At 35.7% G+C, this 23,543-nt stretch overlaps 1 protein-coding gene across 2 annotated transcripts in view; it reads right to left on the reverse strand.

The window, feature by feature from the left end:
* Positions 1–23,543, reverse strand: part of LOC134529455 (glutaminase liver isoform, mitochondrial) — a 207,080-nt gene that overhangs the window by 154,960 nt on the left and 28,577 nt on the right. For both annotated transcript variants that reach the window (XM_063363571.1, XM_063363572.1), the window contains exon 2: positions 14,225–14,313. In XM_063363571.1, coding sequence (XP_063219641.1) covers positions 14,225–14,313 — 89 coding nt within the window. The remainder of the gene's footprint in view (positions 1–14,224; positions 14,314–23,543) is intronic.

The following is a 23,543-nucleotide window of genomic DNA, read 5'->3' on the forward strand; positions in this document are numbered from 1 at the left end:
GAAACTAAATGTACAAGTTATGCTTATGCGAAATCTATTTGCTCCTCGACCATGTAATGGCTCGAGGGTTCGGATCACACAGTTGGGGCAGAATGCACTTGGTGCCACTATTTTAACAGGTTCGGTAAAGGGGAAATTATTATCATACCTCGAATTCCCATTATCCCCACTAATATACCGTTCCAATTCAAAAGAGTTCAGTTTCCCGTCAGGCTTAGTTTTGCTGTTACCATCAACAAAGCGCAAGGGCAAACATTGCAGGTAGCAGGGGTGCATTTGGAAAAGCCATGCTTTTCCCATGTATATATGTAGCCTGTTCACGTGTGTCCAATGTCCGAAATCTACACATATTTGCATCTGACAGAAAAACATATAACATAGTATACAGAAGCATCCTAGAATAATAATCTGATTTAAGCTCTTTAGAAAAATTAATTTACTACACGTTAATACTTTGAACTTTTTAAAGTGTTAGTATTTAATTTTTTTTGTATAGTTAAACATATTTCAATAAAGCATTTTTTTCCAGTTTTTTAAGCTAAATTGTATGTTAGAATTTTTAAATACTGATGATCCCAGTCAATTACCATATTATTTTATTTTCTTTGCAATGATATTTGATACTTATTTAAGGACATCAACGCGAGCGAAGCTGCGGTTAAAAGCTAGTAAGTTGTAAAACGCCAAACAATGCTATATATTTCACCTAAAACTCTCCCTGAAAGCTAAAATCAGTCCGCGCCGTTATTTTATAGCATCAACACTCACGAAACGATTTAACTGTATTTTAACGAAAGATCAAATGTAAACAAATGTCAGGGCTAGATGCTGTAGTAGTCTGCTAATTCTAGAATATTTATAATGTTAAAATATGCAGCAAAACTCTTCCTACAGGTTTATTTTGATAAATTATCATTATTTACAAGCAGCACAAGTCCAATTACTCCATAAAATAAGGTATAAGTTTTATTAACTAATTTGATTTTTCGAAAACTCGTAAGCCATTTTGATTTTGAAGCCCTTAAGGCTTGGATCTGGCTGCCTAAAGATTACAAATTAGGACGCCTTCAAGAAGGAAGGTTGAATGATGGTTCTTGCAGAGTAGTTAAGGCTACCTTTTTCGTTTTAGGGAGCCTAAAAGATAAAGAACTCTGCATATGGATGTAAGTGGCTAGCTCCACGATTTCTTTACATATTATTTTCGCTCCAAGCAGACTCAAATTCCTATCCATATTTGAGCCAAAAGCGTTCATTGGTTTATCATCTTGAACTGGGTTGCATATGATTCACTGACATTATTTCTCCCTGTTTATTGCCGGCTCAGGGTGGCGCAGGGCGTGTGAAAAGAGCCGTGAGCCCATATCAGAAAGCATATTTTTTAAAATTAATATTTCACAATTTAATACGTCTGTTTAGGTTTCGTTCCACACAATATTATGACAGAGGTACATAAGCTGTGGCACTGCAATGAAAAAAAAAGTATCTTTTCGTTTCAACAATCCGAAGACACTGCTATTCTATGGATTGCTTATGTTTGTATGCGCTTTAGAAATGTGTATTTAAATATTTTTAAATTATCATATTTTGCACAATTTTCTCGCGAACATCTGGAGTTAAAACACGTGATAATCTGTGTCTGTTGGTTTTGGACTGCGTACCTACATTCTAAAAATAATAGCGTAAAAATAAATCGTAAATGGAGAGACACATGTCATATTGATCGGTGCGAATGTATCACGATGAGTGAGATCAATTGGGAGTTAACTTCTAGCACATATGAAGAGATTTATTCTTGTCTCCAAGCTGATTACTATTCTATTTTTTAGAACACAGTTAAGACTGCAAAAACACAGTGGGCTATATAACATCTACAAAGCCTTCGAACTCCATGTATATAAACAGCGATTCTTCTAGTATCTGTCATTAAAAATATGAATATGTTATACGGTGATAGAGCCTTTTATTTCTATAGGCTGCTGAAAAATACGGAAAAAAAAATATATATTTTAAAAGTCTTCGTTTCTTCTAATGTTTGAGGAGGGAATGTCTCTTTTAGACTATAGCTATGATTTTGCCATAACTCGATGTTTTTATAACAACTGAAGTGTGTGTATTTATATGCATGTGTGTATGTGTGTGTGTAAAGTAATTCCGGATGTGTACGAACCTTGACGAGGCTCAAGGAAAATTACATATTTCCCCCATTGTACCACTGTACCCACTCTACCCACTGTACCCACTGTACCCACTGTAGCCACTGTAGCCACTGTACTCACTTTACCCACAGACAGACTGGCATTTACACTTATATTAAATTTACACACAAACCAATTCTTTAGTCCTGGCATTCAGTTTCGTTTGTTCATTATTTTATTTAAAAAACACTTATCATGTTAATTTTATAACAATAATGAAGCAATTAAAATATTAATGAAGTTTGATTATGTGCCGCCAAACCATATCAAAGCAGTTATAGGTATCTGTAATTGTGGGTGCCTAAGCCTTAACCTTAAAATTACTTTAAAATGTTATATTAATGTTGCTTTTAGTTTCACCCCAATCTGTTTTCAATTAATTGAAATCACAAGGCCATTGGTGGATATAACTTTGCCTACTGTACACTTGAAGTAGTCAATGCATCAATATAATTATATCTCACATAAATCCATGTCATATCGAAAAGTCATCTACATAAAATCAAAACAATGAGTTTAGTAAAGCTGGATGTGTCTCAGATACCTACAGAACCAATAAATTGATCAAATTGATAACAATGATAACACGGGAAAAAACGCGTCTTTACAACAAATGCTTGAATTGGCTGCCCCTTTCAGTTATGTACACGCGAGTACGTTTCACCTTTTTCCCGTGGCCACTTCCTTGAGTACACGTGCACCGATATTGTTAATCTCCGTCAAAACTCTTCTGCAACACGTGCGTACGAACGAGTGGTGAAACAATGTTCAACAATGAACACGCGCTGCTCTTGGGAAAACTCCCTGTCTGCCAGGCAAGAAACAAAGGTACACTGCGAACGTTGTTTTTCCCAAAGTGCGATAGATACCACGTCTGCTCGTTGTTTATACGCTTACAGTATTATCTAGCGGTGGACGCTACAACTAACACAACTTACGATACCACATATTACACTCTTCACTTTCATGAGTGCGAATTTCCGATCAATCTGTAGCGTGTCCTGCGCCAGGGTTCAGGTGAGGTGCCGAGGTGCCGAGGAACCGAGGGTAGCCATGTTGGATTGTGACGTCAAGAGTTGAGTTTTTAGGTAAAAACGTGATCGTAATGTCAAATTTCACTCGGGGGTGTATTTTATTCGAGGTGTCATATTTCAGCTTTAATTTAATTTTTTCGTGTATTTTTAGCCTCTTTGCTGAATATGGTCCCTTTAAATCTTTTGAGGGAAAAAGTAGTAAATTTTTCCTTAAAGTGGGAATGTTTCCTCAACAATTGGAATATTTTGTCATTTTAAGAATTTTTTAGTCGTTTGTAAGGGCTTATGAGTAAATGTTGAGGACTCTTGACGTCACAACCAAACATGGCTACCCCGGAACTTCGGCACCACACCTAAACTCTGGCGCCGGATATAGGTGCCCTTACACACTACTCACGAGGCACTTAGTGAACAAACTTAGTTTGTTGTGCTCCTATCAAATGGCCAATACTTCAAACCTAAAGTCAAATTTGCACAGCGGTTTATTCCTATCTATCCAGCAATATCAAACCAAAAGCTCCTCGGGTTCGAACCTGGGCATGCGTTTTGCTGACCATCGAACCAATACAGTAGCATGGCTCTGCAAACACATCGACCAAGCGACTCCGAGCCACGAGACCTTCAGAAGCCACACTCATCACCTTTTATGTATTAATACAGGTCACATCGTTCTGTTTCAAATTCATCGGCATTTTATTTATTGCTACTCTCGTAAACAACTGTTTGTTGATGATGAGTTGGTGTGGGGTTTGTAAGTAAAAAAACAAAGCCAGGCGTACTTGGGACTGACTTTAGAGTATCAAGTGGAGTCATTGGTAGAGACATTTACGTCAGATGTGGACATACTGCAGCCAGCCATCGAGGCCAATGTTATGGCATAGTGAGGTAGCTGTAAGATCAGTGTTGAGCTCTTTAGGTGGTTCCATTCATGAAAGTGAATAGTTGTATGTGACTTCTGTGTAGTGAGGAAAAGATAAACTGCTGTTGTCTAGAGGGAGGTAGCAATTTAATGAGGCTCCATCAAACAGTGGTGCCAGGACTGTGAACAACAAGATGAAAAGGTAATAAATATGGTATTTTCCTAATATAATATAATTCAAACCATCACTTACTTTCACCTTTACACAAAATATTAAAAAGCATGGTACTTGCATTTAAGGTTATTAAGATTTTTAAAACATGATATTAATTTTAATAAATTGAATTTTAAGATGGCCGGTATATAAACTGAAATAACCATAAAATTAAATATTTTTTTTCAATTCATATAAATTAAATTACAACTCTTTCGATGTATGGTTTTTTTTCAGTTTTTTTAATCCTAAAGGTAATTCATATAATTCACATGAGAGAAATAAAAATTACAAATAACTCACGATGGTTAAATAGGTACATGTGTTGAATGCCAATCTTCTATACTGTTCCTGAACTTTGTACTAAAACCTAGGTAAATAACTTTCAGCCAAAAAAATTTAGTGACAATATCAGCCTAAAAATAATAGTTTATGCACATCGATACTACAATAATGTTCCCCCAGATAAGCAGATGAAGGAGGCAGTCACTAATATTACCGTAACTGTATGTCTGTTGTGTTATGTTAACCTGCACGGTAGTTGGGCGGACAGAGGCACTTCACCAATCATGCTGTTCACCTGGTGACAGGATGGGCATGGGTTTGAATCCTCTTTGAAGCGAAACACTTTTTAGCAAGTGAGTCGGTTGCTTTCCACCCAGCCTACTGGCAGGAGACGTAAAAAACTATTTAAATAAATCAATAAATACAATAATTATAAACGTGATACTGCTGAATTCATTTCATCATATTAAGCAACTTTTATGTAACTTTTAGGTAAGTATTTTTAATGCTAACTATTGACTATTTTACTTTAAATTTTACTTGATTTTTCCTTATTGCTATTCAAAGTATAATCATACTGACAAACAGACAGACCATAAACAATAAATGTACTTGATATCACCATATGTAATATTATTCCCTTGAATTTACAGGATAATGTTAAACAAAACAGGAATAATTATTTAACTAGCGATTCTAACGATAAAGTATGAAATAACTATAAGAAATTTCGTGAAATACTTTTTCATGCTTGGTGTAAGTGCAAAAAAAGTGCATGCTTCTACAAAATGAAAGAAATAAACATTTATCAGTGATTATTTAACTCTAAAATTTTAAGCTAAAATTTTAAATAAAAATGTAAATTTTTCATGTGTTTTATTTTGAATAAAAAGGAGCTACTTTTTGAGCTACACAATATTTACAACGGAACTAAAATATTAACAAAAAGGAATTACCTACTCATAAGACTCTCACATAGTAACTACTTACATTCTAAATCTGGACGAGTGAAAACTTAAGCGAATCAGTGAATTTTGCGTCTTAAGTTAATTTAAACTTGTTCACTGTTAGTTTAACATCACCAACACACCGAATACTGCTGCAGTCACGAATCACCAGTTAATATACTAAAAATAACAGAATTTATAGCAACAGTGATGTCACTGATTGCAATCACTTACTCAGATTTAGATGTAGATTACGATGGGCATGCGCTAAGATAAGCTACTCTTTACCAAAGGTGTGCGATTGATTGAATGAAAGACATTCCTTTGTCAGGATGAGTTTAGGTGACTCACTTCCTTAACTTCCAGACCTTGAACAAAATTGGTTGATTACTGTCCCATTTAACACCGTCCAAAAGCATAAACATATTCGACCTTTGGGCATACCTTGATATTTAAACCGTTCATCTACGATAAAAGTATCACCTTCTGGTACGTTTATTGAGAGCTATGATGGAATATAACTTAGTAAAAAACTCTCCCACTGAGCCATTACTTTCACTAATACTGGCTATGAACAAAGATCACATTATTTATTCAATATATGGTTGTTTCAGTCCATTGATTATTTAAAGGCAACAAAACAAGGTCATATTTAAACTAGACTTTGATAGTTAATATGCATTCATGTCATTCAAAGCCAATACGTTTTATTTTTTCCATTGTCTGTTTTTAAATTATCAATTACCACAAAACAATTGCTTATGGTGAATTTAGTAATTGCCAATACATTTTAAAGTACGTGTTAAGTCCTCTTAGTTATCAATGTATGAAAATCCCGACATAGCCAGAGTTTACTGTCCTAGTCAAAATAAAAAAGAAGATAATATAAAGGCCCAAAATTACAACAGAGCAATGTTGTAATTTTTTTTTGTTTTGAGGTCAGAGCATCATAAGTATCTCCTCTTATGCTTGGAAGACCACTTATATGTTCATTGAGATACTTGATACTGGCTCCTACAAAAATGTATACTTGGTATCATAGTCATTAACTAATACACAAAAGAATTTTTAATACTGTTTGTTTCGCAGAAAATTAAATTTCCATTAGTTATATTTCAATATATATCTTTCGTTGGAAATCTGGTAATGTGCACTGTATAAAATTAAGGTAGTTGTGGCTTTTCGCAACAACATGAAAGTAAAACCTTGGGTAGCGAAATGGAAAAAGTTCTGCCTTTTTTTTTATCTACAATTCACAAGTGCAATGCTGTTTGGAGGAATATTCGTGAATCAGTGCAAAAAAAGACTGAAACTAATGTCTTAAAAATGATGGAAAAATATTGTTTACTCCGAAATCGAAGTTTTGGTGGGAGGATGAAGAGGAGACCATGGTTAACACTGTTTATTTTTGGCAATCTCTTCCCTGTACCCTCTTCCCCAACCCCCCTAACCATGAGACAAGTCACTGACTTGTCACAGCCACTTTGGGTAACAGCTCAAGGATTCAGCTCTAATCCTGCACAATTGTACGTGACAATAAAGTCAAATCAATTGTCTTGCTTGTTGGCTAAGATAGCCATCTGTGTAGTGACATACGTAGATAGTGATTTGTGTAAAGCATCATCTGCGTAGCATAGTTTTGTATGACCATGTGTTTAGAATTATGTGTATGAATATTTTAATTAGATCTAATTCGAGTGTCTTAATTTAAATGCAGCAGTCTAAGTGTGATCACAGTAGTTCGAAGGAAGCACTATTTCTGCTATTAACTAATATTTATGGGTATAGTAATATACCAGGTCTTGGAAACTACCTGTACCATTTTGTTTCGAATATGGAAACAGTAATACGGGGTTAATTTTTTGCGTAAAATTGTTAAGTTAAATGCATTGCTCATATGAAATCTGAAGTATTTTACAGTTCATAAATGAGAACAATAATTTTGACTTTAAAAACACCTATGTTGTTTTGACTGTCAGCCTAGTTGAACTAATGCTAAGTATCTCTAACGTTTTAATTCATAAATACTAAAAAACATGTCTATAAACCATTATTGTGTATTATGTGTTATACTCTGACCATATAAATCATAATTCGTCTAGATAAAACACTTTGGCCTTAAGATAAAGAACATGGAAAGATTCTATGTACATAAAAATCTGCTGGCATTTATGAACATAATAAGAGACTGCATTGTCATTGCGCTCTATGCAGGATTGTGAAACTTCTTCAATATTCTAAATCACGCAAAAATGTTAGGCTCTATGATTTAGCTCGTTTGTCTATGGCGGGAGGCCTGCAAGCCATACGTCGTGAGACTGATTTTGTGCGCGGTGGTTACGATATATTTTCTGAAATCTTGGATAGAGCCATTACGGTTTATGATCCAACATGTAAGTACATATTTCCAGGGCTAGAGAGTTTTTAATGAGGGAAAGACGATCTATTTTAACCATATTCTTTTTTTGGATGTTTAGGGCTCGGGCAGTCAAGGACCCGCGACCATTTGTACCATTGTACTCTTATAGCGTTTAATATCGCCAAGAACCAATATATAAAAATTTTAGATATGAGGTGTACTGGTTAAAAATCTGCTGACCATGATGCTTGGAACTTCACTTAGATAACAAGAGTAACAAACGTATTTTTAATAAAACCCGTGTGCCAAGATATCGAGAGTGCGGTCGAACGCCTTTAAATGAACACCACATGATAATTTGTGCATCTTAATTATCTATAGAGTTATTCGCACACTTGAGGTGGCATATTTGGTGACGAGCAGAAACAGCTTACCACGGGCAGGGGGTTGTGGGTTATAGGTTGTGTTGGAAGGCGTGAGAAGGTACTCCAGCACACAATTTAAACAAAACTGTGATATCAATAATGTATTTATTTTTGGAGTTTGCACTTTTTTCATAATGAGTCACCCCCAAAAATTAAAATAAATAATTATAGTTTTAAATAAATATATTGTTAGGATTTTTAATATGTGTTTATGTATATTTAGACTAAATAACTTTTATTCAAATGTTGCAAATTACACCCGCCACTGTGTCGGAACATGCAGTATAAATAATTATATACATAAAAGTATTATGAAGTACACACCTTTAGGCAATGAGTACTTTCTGGAATACCATGCAGTCACACTAAAATGGTGCACCTATTCCGGAAAAGAAAGTGTCGATTCTTTAACGGAATATACTTACATATAGATATAGCTGGTGTCGTGTATAAACGAATATCCTCTACGAAGTTTGGAAAAAAAAGATAACAAGACTCTGTTAGTAATAAGCCAAGTAATAAAGTAGAGCAGAAAAATAATAATTATTACTTATATAATATAGTGTACGGTTTTAGTAGTTTACACACAATAAGTCGAATTACACATTATACATACACAGGTAGACCCAGAGACTTAAACATGCAACAAGGCATAAAAAATATTTTAAATGGCTTATATACACATAAATTAATTTTGCAACATTTACCTCAGACAATCAAATAAATAAACATAGGTTTCAGATATATTTATCTTAAAAACATAGATTAAGCTAACACCTATTTGTAGTTAAATATGGGATCTTAAACACACAATTATATTAAACAATCAATCATGATAATAACGCAGCATTATATTGTGGTGTATCGTATGTATCCAAATTTGCTAGTTAAAAAAAAAATTTCAGATAACCAGCACCTTCATTTGCTATTGTCAAATCAATTACAGGATGTAAATAGTAGTATATAATAGTTCCTCCGGAAGCTGGAGTCGGAGTGTGGAGCGTGGCGCTGGTCCACCATCTTAGACTATGACGTCACGGCGGCAATCTTGGATGACCTAAACCTTCAAAATTTTCCAAAAATTGCCATAAAAACCAACATTTGCCAAATATTTGCCAAACATTGCCAAATTTGCAAGTTTTTAGGAAAATAAATTACGCTGAAAAATCGGACAAATAAAAAAAAACTTGTTTCGAGGGAAAAAATCTTATTGTGAGGGAAAATGTCCCGCTTAAATTCCTCATCTACAAGCCTACAATAACCTATAAAGACATTTGACGTAGACCAATAGGATATCATGACCGCCATTTTGAAAATATAATCGGTGTCGTCACCGTTGCACTTTTCGTTAAGACCGCCATCTTGAAATTCCATAATTTTATCCATTTTTAATGGATTTGTTTAATTAATTAAAAAAATAATAATCATTCTGACATCTTGGTTTATGATGTCACGTCCACCATCTCGAAATTCCGTAATTATTCAAAAAATTTGGAAAAATTTATATTTATAAAATTTTTTTAAACAATTTTAATAAACTTTAAATTAAAAAACACGTCATAGAGTCTTCGGTTCGAACCCGGTGAGAATAAAATAAAAATGGCGACGGATCCTTCCTCCACGGAAGCCAAAGACTAGAGACCTGCAAAATTCGCGGTTTCGATGGCCTTCAGGATAGACTGCACATACCCCTGTACACTCGGGCAAATAACGCAAGTTCATTGGCTGCCGACTTGTAAGTCGTCTCAGCTGGTTTGTCTGTGATTCGATCCTTCTTTGGTTGAGGGTTTATAACTGGTTGAGATTCGTCCAGATGAACAGTAAGCCAATAGCAAAATTATCTAAGAGGTATATGTGTTTGAATTATAGCCTATCACCGAATGAATCCGCGAATTTTGCAGGTCTCTACCAATGGCAGACTGACCTCCCACCACCAATGCCAAAATAGATATAGCGATAGATAAAATATCACATCTGTCATCTATTTTCGTCTGCTGGAGTCCGCCATATTGGATCCGACATATAGTTTTCGTCTGCTAGAGGGCGCTACCATCATGTTAGTTTAATTTATACCCTCTAGAGTGCAGTAATTATTTATTGAAATGCCACCCGCCATCTTGTTAGCCGTCTTGAACGCCATCTTGGGAATCTCTATGGACGTAAAAATTCAGGGAAAATTTCAAAATTTATCAAAAAAATAACACTTATTCAAATAATGATTTATTCGATCACCTCAGTTCGATCATTGCTCGATCAAAAACAAAGGTAATTTTAGGTAAAAAGTATTTATTCAATAAATAATTGAAATAATCCTATAAGCAGCTTAGGTTCTTAGCCTAGGAGCCTCCAGTAAGCCGATGTGACCACCATCTTGGAAATTCGTAATAATTAACACATAAATTGGGAAAAAATTCTAAATATGATCAAAAAATCGTCTCTCAATGTAAGACTGACTCGATGGATTTCCATGCTTAATTTGATACTCGTACAGTTATAAGAGTACCTAAATCTTAAAATATTTTTAAAATCTTTTTCCCATTATCTTTTGTGGAGTTTATTAATCATTTTCTCTACGAAAAACGACTCTATACAAAATACCTGTACGGCGAAAAAAATATGTTGTCGCAGTGCCTAGCATCAAGGTATAGTTTATCGATGATTGGAATACCTTCCAACTAAGTCATGTACAATGTTAGGCGTATAGACTAAGTGTCTTCGAACCACGTGGCCAGGTCATGTACAATGTCAGATGTATAACCCAAACATCTCCGAACCACAAGGCCTTCTTCGTCGGGCGATAACCAATATAACATATTTCAAGCCGTCAAGACAAAGTCTTTGAACTGTCAGACCAAAAGTATCGTTAAAATTAATTACAAAAAATTAATAGCAACGGATGGAACATGTTTTACGCTTACTAAAGGACCAAGGATCCCTGAAAAATGTTTTATTAAGACCAAGATTTTTTGAACAAGTAAATATTAAGAGCTGACTTCAGACTTGGCAATGCACATTTAACTAAACGACACACATTCAACAAAAGAAAAGGACACGCAATTAGTGTATAGTAGTTCCTCCGGCGCCAGGCTTCAGGCTGCGGATCGATGATTGTTGAAGCCATCTAGGATTATGAAGACACGGCGGCATTTTTGGTGTCAAATTTCCTCAAATTTCCTCAAAATTTGCCATAATTCATAAAAATGTCCCTATTACGGGGGAAAAATTGCCGTATTGAGGGAAAATTTCCCGTTTTAGTCCCCAGGAATGACAATGGCTTGTAAATTCCCCAAAGTGGCTTAAATTCAACATTGACTAGCCGCTCTAAGCCACTGAGATCAATACTTTGACAATTATGATGCCATGACCGCTATATTCAATAGTTGCATAACCAGTGAAATTATCGTTACGCCCGTCATCTTGTAAATTCGTAATTTTTATGCTAGAAAATCGGGAAAAATTTTAAATATAAAAAAATCATAAAAATTAAATAAAACACTCCGCCATATTGGATTATTACATCACGGCTGCCATCTTTAAAAACTCTAATTATTAGGCTATCAGTTTTTAATGGGAAAAGATTAAAAATAAAAAAATAATAACATTTTTATTAAAATTTTAATTTAAAAAAGCACTTATATCATGGAGTCTTTTGTTCGAACCTGGTGAGGACAAAATAAAAACATCACAACTGATCCTTCCTCCACGGAAGCCAGCAACAGACTGACCTCCCACCACTAATACCGAGGTATATATATCGCCAGCTAGTATGATGTCACGTCCGCCATCTTGTTTTTGTCTGCTGGAGGTCACCATCATATTTTCGTCTGCTAGAGTGCACTGCCACCATTTTTGTTTAATTTTCACCCACTAGAGAGCAGTAATTATTTATAAATCCAAGATGGTGACAGTAATGAGATGAGCAATGTTATTTTTTAAATAAGTTTTTATTAAAATTTTATGAATAATTTTTATACATGTAAAAAAATTTCCGATTTCATAACACACAAATTACGGATTTTCAAGATGGCGGCCATAACGAGAGTTGCCACATTAGGGAGTGGGGCATTCGATTCCAAAATGGTGGAAAGTTCGAGAAAACAAAATGGCGGAAAGTTCCATAAAACAAAATTGCGGATCCCAGATGGCAGATCCAAGATGGCCACCGGGGTCATGGTCAAAGGTCGAGGTCAAGGTCATACATGATGACGGCCATGACGTCACAATCCAAGATGGTGGACCTCGGCTCCGGCTCCTCAAGCCGAAGCCATATCCAAGGAGCCACATTTACATACTACTAAGGGGTATATAGTATTCTTCCAGGTCTTGTTCGCCTTACTCGGAGCCGTTTCATTATATAGTATAACATTTAACTCTGCAAATCGATTTATTTTATAGTCAACGTAGCTGCTCCGGCAACAAATTCTAGTGGCGAGTGCAAAAAACTATGTGTGATTCGCGTCCAGAAATGTATTTTAAACCACAATTTTCGTTCATTAATCACGCTTGACATTAGAATAATACATTTAATTTCGTATCCGAGTTTCGTTTTATAAATGTATTTACAACATGAGAACACATGAATTTGCTTTTTACATGGGTTGGATGTTACTCATCTCTAGCAGTACCGAATAACTCACACGCATTTTTTTTCTTCCAATGGACACATTCGCAGATTATCACTGTAATTAAAATGGATTTATCGCCCATAGCACAAGAGCACATCGAACAGTTAAACACTGAGTAATATCGAGTGGAATCTCCTCAGCATTCGGGCAAAGATCGTTGAAAAGTTTCCGACGCGGCAACTGCAGTTGCCAGGTCTTGGCAACTCGTGAGCGACCGATCGCCGGCAACTCAGTTGCCCGTGTGAAAGAGCTCTAAGAGGCGTGAATAATTCTCTATCGGAGTGAGGCTGTGGGTGACTGTGGCTCAACAAAGTAGCATTGAGATAGGTCCTATTCGTATGCCATGTTGTCACTTTCACCTACCTCAGACTACACACGTACATTTGAACAATTAGTTAAGTTGCATAAACTACCTAATTATCGGCAAGCTTCAAGTTTAAGAATTATTTAAAATCAAAGTTTATCTTAAATTACGAGAAAAAGATTTTAGTACAATTTTAAATTCAAATATTCTACAATTTATTTATTCGCGTGGAAAAGAGTTATTTCGTTTGAGAACACACCTGCGTCCTTAGTATTCTCTATTTTTATATATCTTGTTCTATTAAAGAAATATTCGTATTTTGTCCCTTTCCATAACTAATAAGCAAGAAGATTCTCTTCAGACACGCGTGGACTCCACGTAACAATTTTTATTAAATTGCACTCGTCGGATTCCAACCACAGACTTTCGAAGTCATTTATATAAGTGATTTTTATTATATATATTTCATATTTATATTATTTTAATAATATAGCTGATTTAAATATATTATTTAATTCAATACGGTGGAATCCAATAGGGCGGTCAGGGTAGTAAACCAAGGCTATTCAATATGGTGTTAATGACGTCAGCGTGGCCGTGACGTCACCTGGTTTGGGGTCCGTGTGGTCGGAGAGACCCCGACTTCTTCCATCCGCACCGGAAGCCAGACCTTACTGAGGTTTGATCAGTTTATCACATTACGTCAACAGGATTTAAGTGTAAATGAGTTAAATTATTTGTTATTAAAAAAATCTCACTTTGTAAACGCTTACAAAAAATAATTTGCACAAATTATTAAACTGTTGACAGGGAACAACTAGAATATACATTTTTCAACTAAAACACAACTTGGACGCATTAAAACATTTAGTATTTAAACCTAGAATATTTTCACCAAATATGTAAGAAAGATGTTTGCTAATAATGTTGCTAGTTAGTATTGATAAAACTATATGTATATGAACTTTTTTACATACCTGTTAACGGTACTCTGTTGAACCATATCGTCCTTTTCCAACAGTTCGAATGCTTTGGGAACCCAAGAACGATTTCTTTCAGAAGACCGCTGAAACACAAAATATAAATTTGCCTTATAAAATGTAACATGACTTTAGTCTCTGTTGTTACTGAATCGCCATACACAAAAACATCAAAAGACAAATTATTGAACAACCAGGACAAATTCGCTTACATTATTTAAAGTTTAATGTTTCGAATACACACACATTAATTTACACGGCCCGCTTATTCAAAACATTTCCAGTAACACTGATAACATAAGGCAATGTAGCAGTGTTTTTGGCCAAGTTTTAGAATATTTCAGTCACGTAGGCCTACTTGTTTAAATAACTTCGCAAGTGAGTCTCCAAAGTGGTATGGTGGCCGCGCAGGTGGGCGATAGCACCTCCCAAGCCCAAACTTTATCTTTCATTTTATTTTTTAGATTAAATTTATTTTTACTTTACACTTATAAACTTATTTAAACTTTTCTTTAATCAACTATTGAATAACAGTATTTGAGACCATAAATTTGTAAATATTCCAAGCCTATTCTGACTTATTTAGACTAACTGGGCCACTCTAAACGCGCCACAGTGTGGACGCGTGGCACGTCAGCAAAACGCGCAAGAATTGTCTCGAGTGACCGCGAATGCGCCACTCCGCCACATTCCCATTCGCCAGTAGAGAAATTGATTTGGAAGACGTGCATTGTTTGTGCCGTTGCTATAGCGATAGCGATAGAAGTGCCGTAAAAACAAAAGGTGCTGTATTTATCCGATTCTTTCTTTAGCAATAACCTAACGATATCTAACCAACACTTTTTTTTTCTTTTTTAACTCTCTGAGTATTCCTTTGTAGGCATGTTGCAGATTGTGATTCCCTCCTGCAATTCTAAAATAAACCTTTCGGCGTGAAAACTTGACTCCACCATCACTCGAAGAAACATATGTGTTGCAGGAAGTGGCTTGATTACAAACGCGCCAGTGTGCGCGACCCCCGGCCACTGCTGGCGCGAGTGCGCCACTCGGTGGGAGCAGCTTTGTGTGGTTTCATGTCACCACGGTATGGCGCGTTTCTTTTGGCACGTTCGCAGTGAGCGTGAAGGGAGCCTTAATGTTACGTTATGCAACTGTATCCTTCCTTTGTACGACAGCCCCTCCCGAGAAGTCTTCCTGGAGCCGCCCCTGTAACTTGGTGCGATCCATAAACATCTAGTTGAATGATGACATTAAACCGTTAAATTGACACGTTTTAGATGTTTTATCAAAATCGCTTGTACATTTAAAAAACAAAATAGAAATTTGACCTTCGATTTAACTCCAACCTCTATTGTTTTCAAATTAATTTTGTTGCTCCTTAAGCTGTTTCAACAGAATAAGTAATTTAATTTGACCACTTGAGAGGAATAGCCTCAAACCGGAGGAACAATAGCTTGAATGAGTTTCTAAAGACTTAAATTATGTAACGCGATTGTATATTATAATATTTAAGATAATACATTATTAAAAAAAATAATTTTTATGTTTGGCTTATGTTTTAAAGAACATGTGGGAAGATTTTTTCTATAAATATGGAGGTATTGCAGTCATCGTAAAATTCCTTTTTGCTAATGTTTTGTCCTATGTCTTTTTTTGTCACTTCTACTGTAGTTTTGTTTTTATTTTTGGCACTGTTCTACAACTGTTTGAAAACATTCTTTGTTTTAGTTCATTGTTTGTACATTTATATCGTTGCTATTTTTATAATGACGATATACAATCATAATTTGTGCTTGTTTTTGATGGACCTATTCCTCAAGCATTTTGTTCTAAGTCGATCTATACATGCTGTGTTTTCCGTTGATTGCTAGGTCTGTGTGTAATGTGGTTATAATCGTTTGTATTTTGTTAGTTTTTATTCGTGGTCGGTAATGGAAATTTAGCATGAGAATTTTTAAAATTAAATATAACTGAAAGATTTCTAATAGTCTGCACGCAACTTGAGCTACAATTTTTCGTAGGATTCTTAGTAGTATATAAAACGGTCCAAGCGCTGGGAGCCCAATGTGGTGTCAGTTTCGGGGTCCCGGCACGGTAGCAATTTTGGATTACCATGACATTGACCTTAGAACTCTACCTTTGGCCTTGAAACCAGCAGCAATCGTGGATTAATTTGACCCCGGCTGCCATCTTGGATTCATATATTTGGAATTATGACATCTTGCTTTCTAAATCTTTCCGCCATTTAGAATCATGATGTCACGTCCACCATTTTGTATTATGACATCACGTCCGCAATCTTGGATTCTGACATCCCAGCCGCCATCTTGGATTCTGACGGCACAGCTGCTTTCTTCCTTTCTGACCTTACAGTTTCCATCTTGTTTTAGTCTGCTTTAAACCGCAACTTGTTTTCTTCTGCTGTAGGCCGCCACCTTATTTTTTTCTGCGGGAGGTCGCCATCTTGGATGATGTAATGTCTACCATATTTGTTTCTGCTGTTAATTCCTATAGTGTGCCAGCATCACTGCCTCATGCACGTAAGCTCTATGTTCCATTACCTACCAGTATTGTTGTGACCTTTATAGACACATTAAATTTAATTTTATACAAAATACATTGGAAGTGAGGTGATTCGAACCATAATAGGTTGGACCTCTGGTATGAACATACACCTTTAACCACATGGCCATCGAGAGATCTACTCGACTAAGTAATAAATAAGATATACAAAAAATAACAGGTATTCGGACTTGTAATTTTTTTTAATATGATGGAATAACAGCAGCACCTGTTGGAAGCCGAGTCACCATCTTTGCAATCAATGCTTGCTACTAGGAGCACTAGTGTCTTATAGTGCACGCATTATCTGCTAGAGTGCACTAATGGAATATTAGTTTATTTTTTACCCGTTTAGGTTCAGTAGTGCCAATTAACAGAACACCGGCCATTTTAGCCATCATATTGAAAATCTGTAATTATTAATATAAAAATATGAAAAATCCAAAAATCATTAAAAAAAATACCCTTTAATATATTAATTGATTCTATAGATTCCTGTCCTCGAGTTGATCCTTTGGCGATACAAAAGTTACTTTTTGGTTTAAAAATATTTACTCAATTAAATATCACCGCAATTTAACATTTTACCATAAAAGTCAAAGTCCCATGTTAAACAGCATATTTTTACAAACATTGTTTATTCCATAAATTCTACTCTACTACAATTACAAACAAAATAAAATACTTTCAACATTGTTTTCAGCTCCACATCGTTGTGTAATCAGTATTTTAAATGTCTTGACATGTACTTTCATATCATCTCTTTGCGACAGATGTTTACATCTGGTACACTTATACCTCTCCGGAGCGGCAGTAGTATTCACAATGCTTACAAATGCTGCACTATATAAAAGTCTTATTGCAGTAGGTATATGCAACAGTAACCAATTTTAGGTGACTTTGGTTGTTATTGCATGAGTAGGCGTTGTAGTCATTACTGGAACTGCTGCTGACGAAACTGTATCTGTAGAATTTTCCTGTACAGTTGAGATGGTAGGTAATTTTGGAGCTGCTTGCTCCGATATAAGTGGGTCTTTTAATGGCACTGCCATCAGTATCTATGTTGATGATATAGGTGACATTACAGTTGTTATTGTTGTTGTTGTTGTTGTTGTAAGTGATGAGGCTAGGCCGAATAACCTTCAATTGTTGGTGGTACATGGGTCATCAATGTCTTCTTCTTAGATGCTATTGCAGCCATCGGAGATTTTTAGTCTTGCTAAGTATTAACACCGCTGAATCACTGTCAATATCTGTCCTCTCTCTTCCACACTCAAAGAAAAAACAGTCACACCAAAGGCAAGCTACTTATTGGTTCAAAAGCTACAGTCATGTGAAACTTTGTACCTGTTAAAATTTCAGTTTGTATCTTTACAGTATTCAAAATGGACTGCCAAATAGTTGCGACGTCGATATGTAAAGCCACACATTTCGCATTGTGTTGAACTTAATGACTTGTACAACAGACAGTTCCAGTATTCATTATGTCTAGCATGCTGTAATAGAATAAAGATTTTGCCACAGAATAAATAAACAGGTGCTTTCTTGCACTTAGCTGACTCCATGCCGATTTTATCATGATTTTAGCTATATTGTCGCCAACATTGTTTACTACACTTTTCGTAATGAAACAGTGATCTTTGTACATCATTCGGGCATCTGCTTCTATCGTACCTGCGAGTATAAGATGCTTTGGTAAAATACTTTTAACAGTACTTAAACTAGTGCATCTAACATGCCAATGTATTTCTGTTGCACATTGTTGTCACTGAAGCTGCGTTGATACTGTTGCTGAAGACACTGCACATATTGAAGTCTCTTGCAGTGAAGAGAACCAATGGTGTCTGCGTTTCTGCCATAAGAGTCTCCGATAGCAATGACAGGCTTTACATTGTCTACATTGGAAATACAGAACACCAACTTAATCTCAGGAAACATACTGAAGAGAGCTGACACGCACAGCACCACAGCCAAAGGAGGACTGACAGTCCCTTCGCCTGGACCTCTTTTATATACCCATCGTTGCTGGTGTAAGATGTGAGTCAAAACAACTAGTTAAATATTTAATTTGCGAATATCTTAAAACTCAAGAAATAAAACACACAAAAATCAAATTGTACACATTTATTTAAAATTAATTACACAAGTCACATATACATTTTGTTTAAGTCTGATTATTTTCGTAAGCAGAGATTTTAATTCTGCCCGTACTACTTCACCGATTCCAGCTACGGTCTCGTCGACTCTAGCTACTGCCTCATCGACTACGGTTCCTACTGGTTCACTGCTCTCGGGCACAGGAACACAATTATCCAACTGGTCATCCTCGTCAATACTCTCAGCGATGACTCCTTCGGTGTGACATTACCGACGATGTCTGCAATCACTACAGCGACTGGGCATTGACTCGGTGCTTGTTAGGCACTGATGATCTCAGGTGCATCTTCTTCGTATGTAGGAACACCTTTAGAGCAACTATGAGATGCATGTGTTCTATATCATTTGGGCGTCTGCGTAGATGCATCACAGGTCTTAACAGGTTGCAGAAATCTTGACCTGTACTGTTTTGTGTTGCACGTGCAGACAAAGTGACTACTTCTTCAATGCTGGCTGGAAGGATCGTATGCAGTCTTATAGGTTATATGACACAGTTTACAGATTCACAGCTATCTAGCAGCAGCTGAGTCGGTTCGTAGGACAGAGGAAATTGCGAAAACTAGCAGTGCTGAGTTCCTCCATCACAGATTTTTGTATATGTGCATAGATATCAAACATCTCATTAGCTTTACTTGACACAGCTGAAACTACACCTTAAACTCACATACGCATTGGCAGGATGGAACAAAAACATCTTCGTGCAGGTAGGACGACAACTGAAGCACAAACTGTTGCATTCCTTTATATATGCTGGCTCAATAAGTGTTTTCACACTCGGAGAATAATTTCTGCATTAGCTGCGAGAACCGTCAGGCACAGGTTTATTAGCGTCCAATTTTGTCAAAAACATGATGTTGCTCGCTATTTATAGCACTAAGTTTGCACAGGGAAGGAAAGCCTCAGTCGGTCAGTAGGTCTACAATTTCAGCACCTCCGTAGCAAAACTTGCTCAGCCATTTCTTCTGCTCAGGTCCGGCGATGGCGATCTAAATGATGGAAAATGGATTATATAGTAGCAAATCGTCAAAAGTGTTTTCACATGGTGGTACGGAATTTTACCGTCACACTCCAGGCATGGGAACATTTACTTAACCATTCGTTCGACCATTTACTTCTTCGTCCAGTTTTTTTCCAATGAAATGGAGGCTGGAAGGTGTGAATTCAAGTCATGTCATCATTTTGTAGGTGACGGCAAAATCCTTGAGCACAAAATCTATTTTGGTTCAGGAAACCTTGCAGGTTGCAGTATATCTTTACGATAGCAATGCTCGGCCGTAACTAAATTAAATTCACAAATGCACCAGTATTTATGAGAGAATTTTAACAAGGTTGTCTCGACCATTGGAGGCTGAGCCGCCATCTTTGTATTCATTGCTTGCTACAAGGTGTTTTAGTGCCATGTAGTGCACACATTCTCTGCTAGAGTGCGCTAATGCCATATTGGTTAATTTTTTACCTGCTAGATTTCTGTAGGGCCAATTACAAGATCATTGGCCATTTTGCCCGCCATATTTAAATTATTAACCTAGGTTCGGGGAGTTTATTATCAATGAAATAATGGACCAGTGGGATATGAAGATTGGTCGCTCACCAAAAGAACTTGAAAGTTCTGTGTAGAATAAGTTCTTCAAGGTAAACCAAATACTTAAAGTACATATTACGCAAATTAATCGTATGCTGATGTTTTGTAACCTGATGTTTCATAAATTGTTAAATTTTTTGCTGTAACAGTTATGTGCAGCATTCTTTTCTTTGTCAAAAACAACAGATCAAATGGTATTTTATTTCTTGTTTAGTTACATGATTCAGGCACATATTATTATCATACAGCTTATATACATCAACAGAAAATTCGGGATTGTTTTTCTCAAAATGTTTTATCTGATGAATTGGTCCAGACCACACATGTCGTACTTATTCTCCAAAGCATAATACTTCCTATTAACATGGTTTTTAAGATTTCCCTCGACAAATCGTACCAAAAAACATCATTTAAAACAAAAATAATCATTTAAGTTCTGGCAATTTACTATTTATTTTTGTTGATGATCGACTCAGATAAAGCAATGAATAATTATATATGCTGGTATTGAGGCTTACTAGGAATTTTTTGTATTCCTGTGCACATATTCTTGTGAATACTCAGACTGCCACAATCGGTCAAACTTTTATGTATCGTGAGGCAATGTCAGAGATCTACTGGAGTTTATAAGATAGCTTTTCAAGTTATCTAGCAGGTAAGAAAAAAACCAATACGGCATTAATACACTATAACAGAGGATGTGTGCAAAATGCGACACTAGAACTCCAAGTAGTAAGCACTGAATACAAAGATGGTGGCTCGGCCATCAAAAGATTCTGCTATTATTATTTCTTATTAAAAATTACAAGTCCGAATACATGTTATAATATATATATATATACACCTTGTTTAATTCAAGTTATTATAGTGTCCAAATTGTTTACTACACATTTCGCACTGAAACAGCATCCTTCCTACATTATTTTGAAATCTGCTTTTTTCATGCCAACGAGCACTTGAAGGTCCTTCTGCCATGGTTCGAATCATCCCACTTCCAAATTATTTGTAGAAAAATTAAACTTAATATGACTATAAGCAACATAATAACACTGGTAGGCAATGGAATATAAACCTTACATGCATGGAACAGAGTGACTGGTGCTCTCTAGAAAAAAACTGCAGAAACAAATGTGGATAACATTAAATCATCCAAGATGGTGACCTCCAGCAGAATAAAATAAGATGGCGGCCTACAGCAGACGCAAGAATATGGAGGGTGTAACATCAGAATCTAAAAAAAGCAGCTGTGATGTCAGAATCCAAGAAGACGGACTTGATGTCATTAACCAATTTCGCAGACATGACACTATAATTCAAAATGTAGCAAAGTTCTAGAAAATAAAATGTCCTAATACATAATGGTGGTATCCATGATGGCCACCAGGGTCAAAGTCATCCAAAATGGCGGCGGGGACCAAGTTTACTGTCTTGGGTCAAGGTCTAAGGTCAAGATCATGGTCATCCAAGTTGGCATCAGTGACGTCACAATCCAAGATGGCGGACCCCGAAAACCACACCCAGCACGCAGCACTTGGACGGCCATTCAAATACTACTATTCTTATGTAAAACTATAGAGATATAATTTTTTATCAGAAAAAATCAAATGTAAATTGGTTCTAACATTTTTTAAGTCGTTACCAGCAAAATATAAACTTTGAAACTTTTCGTCATACATATCATTTTAGTAATAGTAATACATTAACAATTTATAATTGAATACGAAGTAAGTATGTAATTAAAACCCTTAATGATATAATCGTAAATGTTTATTCGCCAAAATAATTTATATACGGAAATATGCTAAAAAGTAACTTTTTAATTTAATTCAAACTCATTTAGTTCAAACAGAAGATTATAAATATATATATATAAGGAAATTTTTTCAAAAGTTCGATACAGTTTATGGATGTACAGAAGTTTTTTAGAACATCTTTCTTGTGTAAAATATTTTGATGTGAAGAATATTATTAGTAATATTGCTCAGTACAGTATTCCTGCCATTTTTTTTATGCAGTATGAAATATTTTTATAGTATTAAATATTATTCAAATCGAAAAATTAAGAGATTTAAAAACAAAACTTTATCAAAAAGGCATGAGTTGTTCAAATCATTAGTTAATATTTTATGTCTCGTTTATGTATGTGTTTATGTAAATGCGATAACGTTTTTCTGTACTAATTTTTATTTCTGTAATGATTTGGATAAACTACTGAATAAGTCATATAGGACCTAATAAAAGGGTAAAGGCCTGGATAACAATTTTTATCAAAATTCAAAAGTCAAAAATAAGAAACTGAAAAAACTTATTTTGAAATTTCAACACAATCTGTAAGTGAGAGAAAAGTTAGTAAAGCGAAATACATATACATAAATACACAGATGCATACTTTAAGGAAATTTATATCAACCATTTTTATTTGAAAAATAGGTTAAAATAAATGTTTTTTTTACCACTTGGAAATATCCCATTAATCTTGGATTGACTTCCATTTAAGTTCACGCAATTCAGTAATATTATGTAGCGCCATGCCACGTGGTACTGGTAAGTGCCCCCCATTAGTAAGAGTTCGCAAAGTGACTACCTCTAGCTCAGCTAATGTTGACAATCCACCTACTTCTTATCAGCCACTAGCAGTAAATATCCGCGTCACTGATTACCCATCCGAGGATGCATCAACGCCAACAGAAAACTTCGTGTGAATTTCGTTAGTGTGTTGATGCGATATGCCGCTTAAAACTACACAGTTTTACCTCGAGAATTTTTGAAGTGAAACTTCTTGGGCGCGATGGAAGTAAAATTTCATGGCCGAATTTAAATGCAACGTTTTCGTGAAACATTGTAATTTTTTTTCCTAACCTAAATTAAAACTAAGTGTATTTGGGAGGGGTCTGGGTTACGGATAGACTCTAAGTGCGTCTCAGGCCGAAGCCTATACGCTCTAATCATGCAGGGTTTAAGCCATGCGGGAGAGGGATCATGCATCATGTGCTAGGAGGGGGATTGGCCAGCCAT

Source organism: Bacillus rossius, chromosome 2 (genome assembly GCF_032445375.1).
Source record: "Bacillus rossius redtenbacheri isolate Brsri chromosome 2, Brsri_v3, whole genome shotgun sequence".
Classification (NCBI taxonomy): domain Eukaryota; kingdom Metazoa; phylum Arthropoda; class Insecta; order Phasmatodea; family Bacillidae; genus Bacillus; species Bacillus rossius.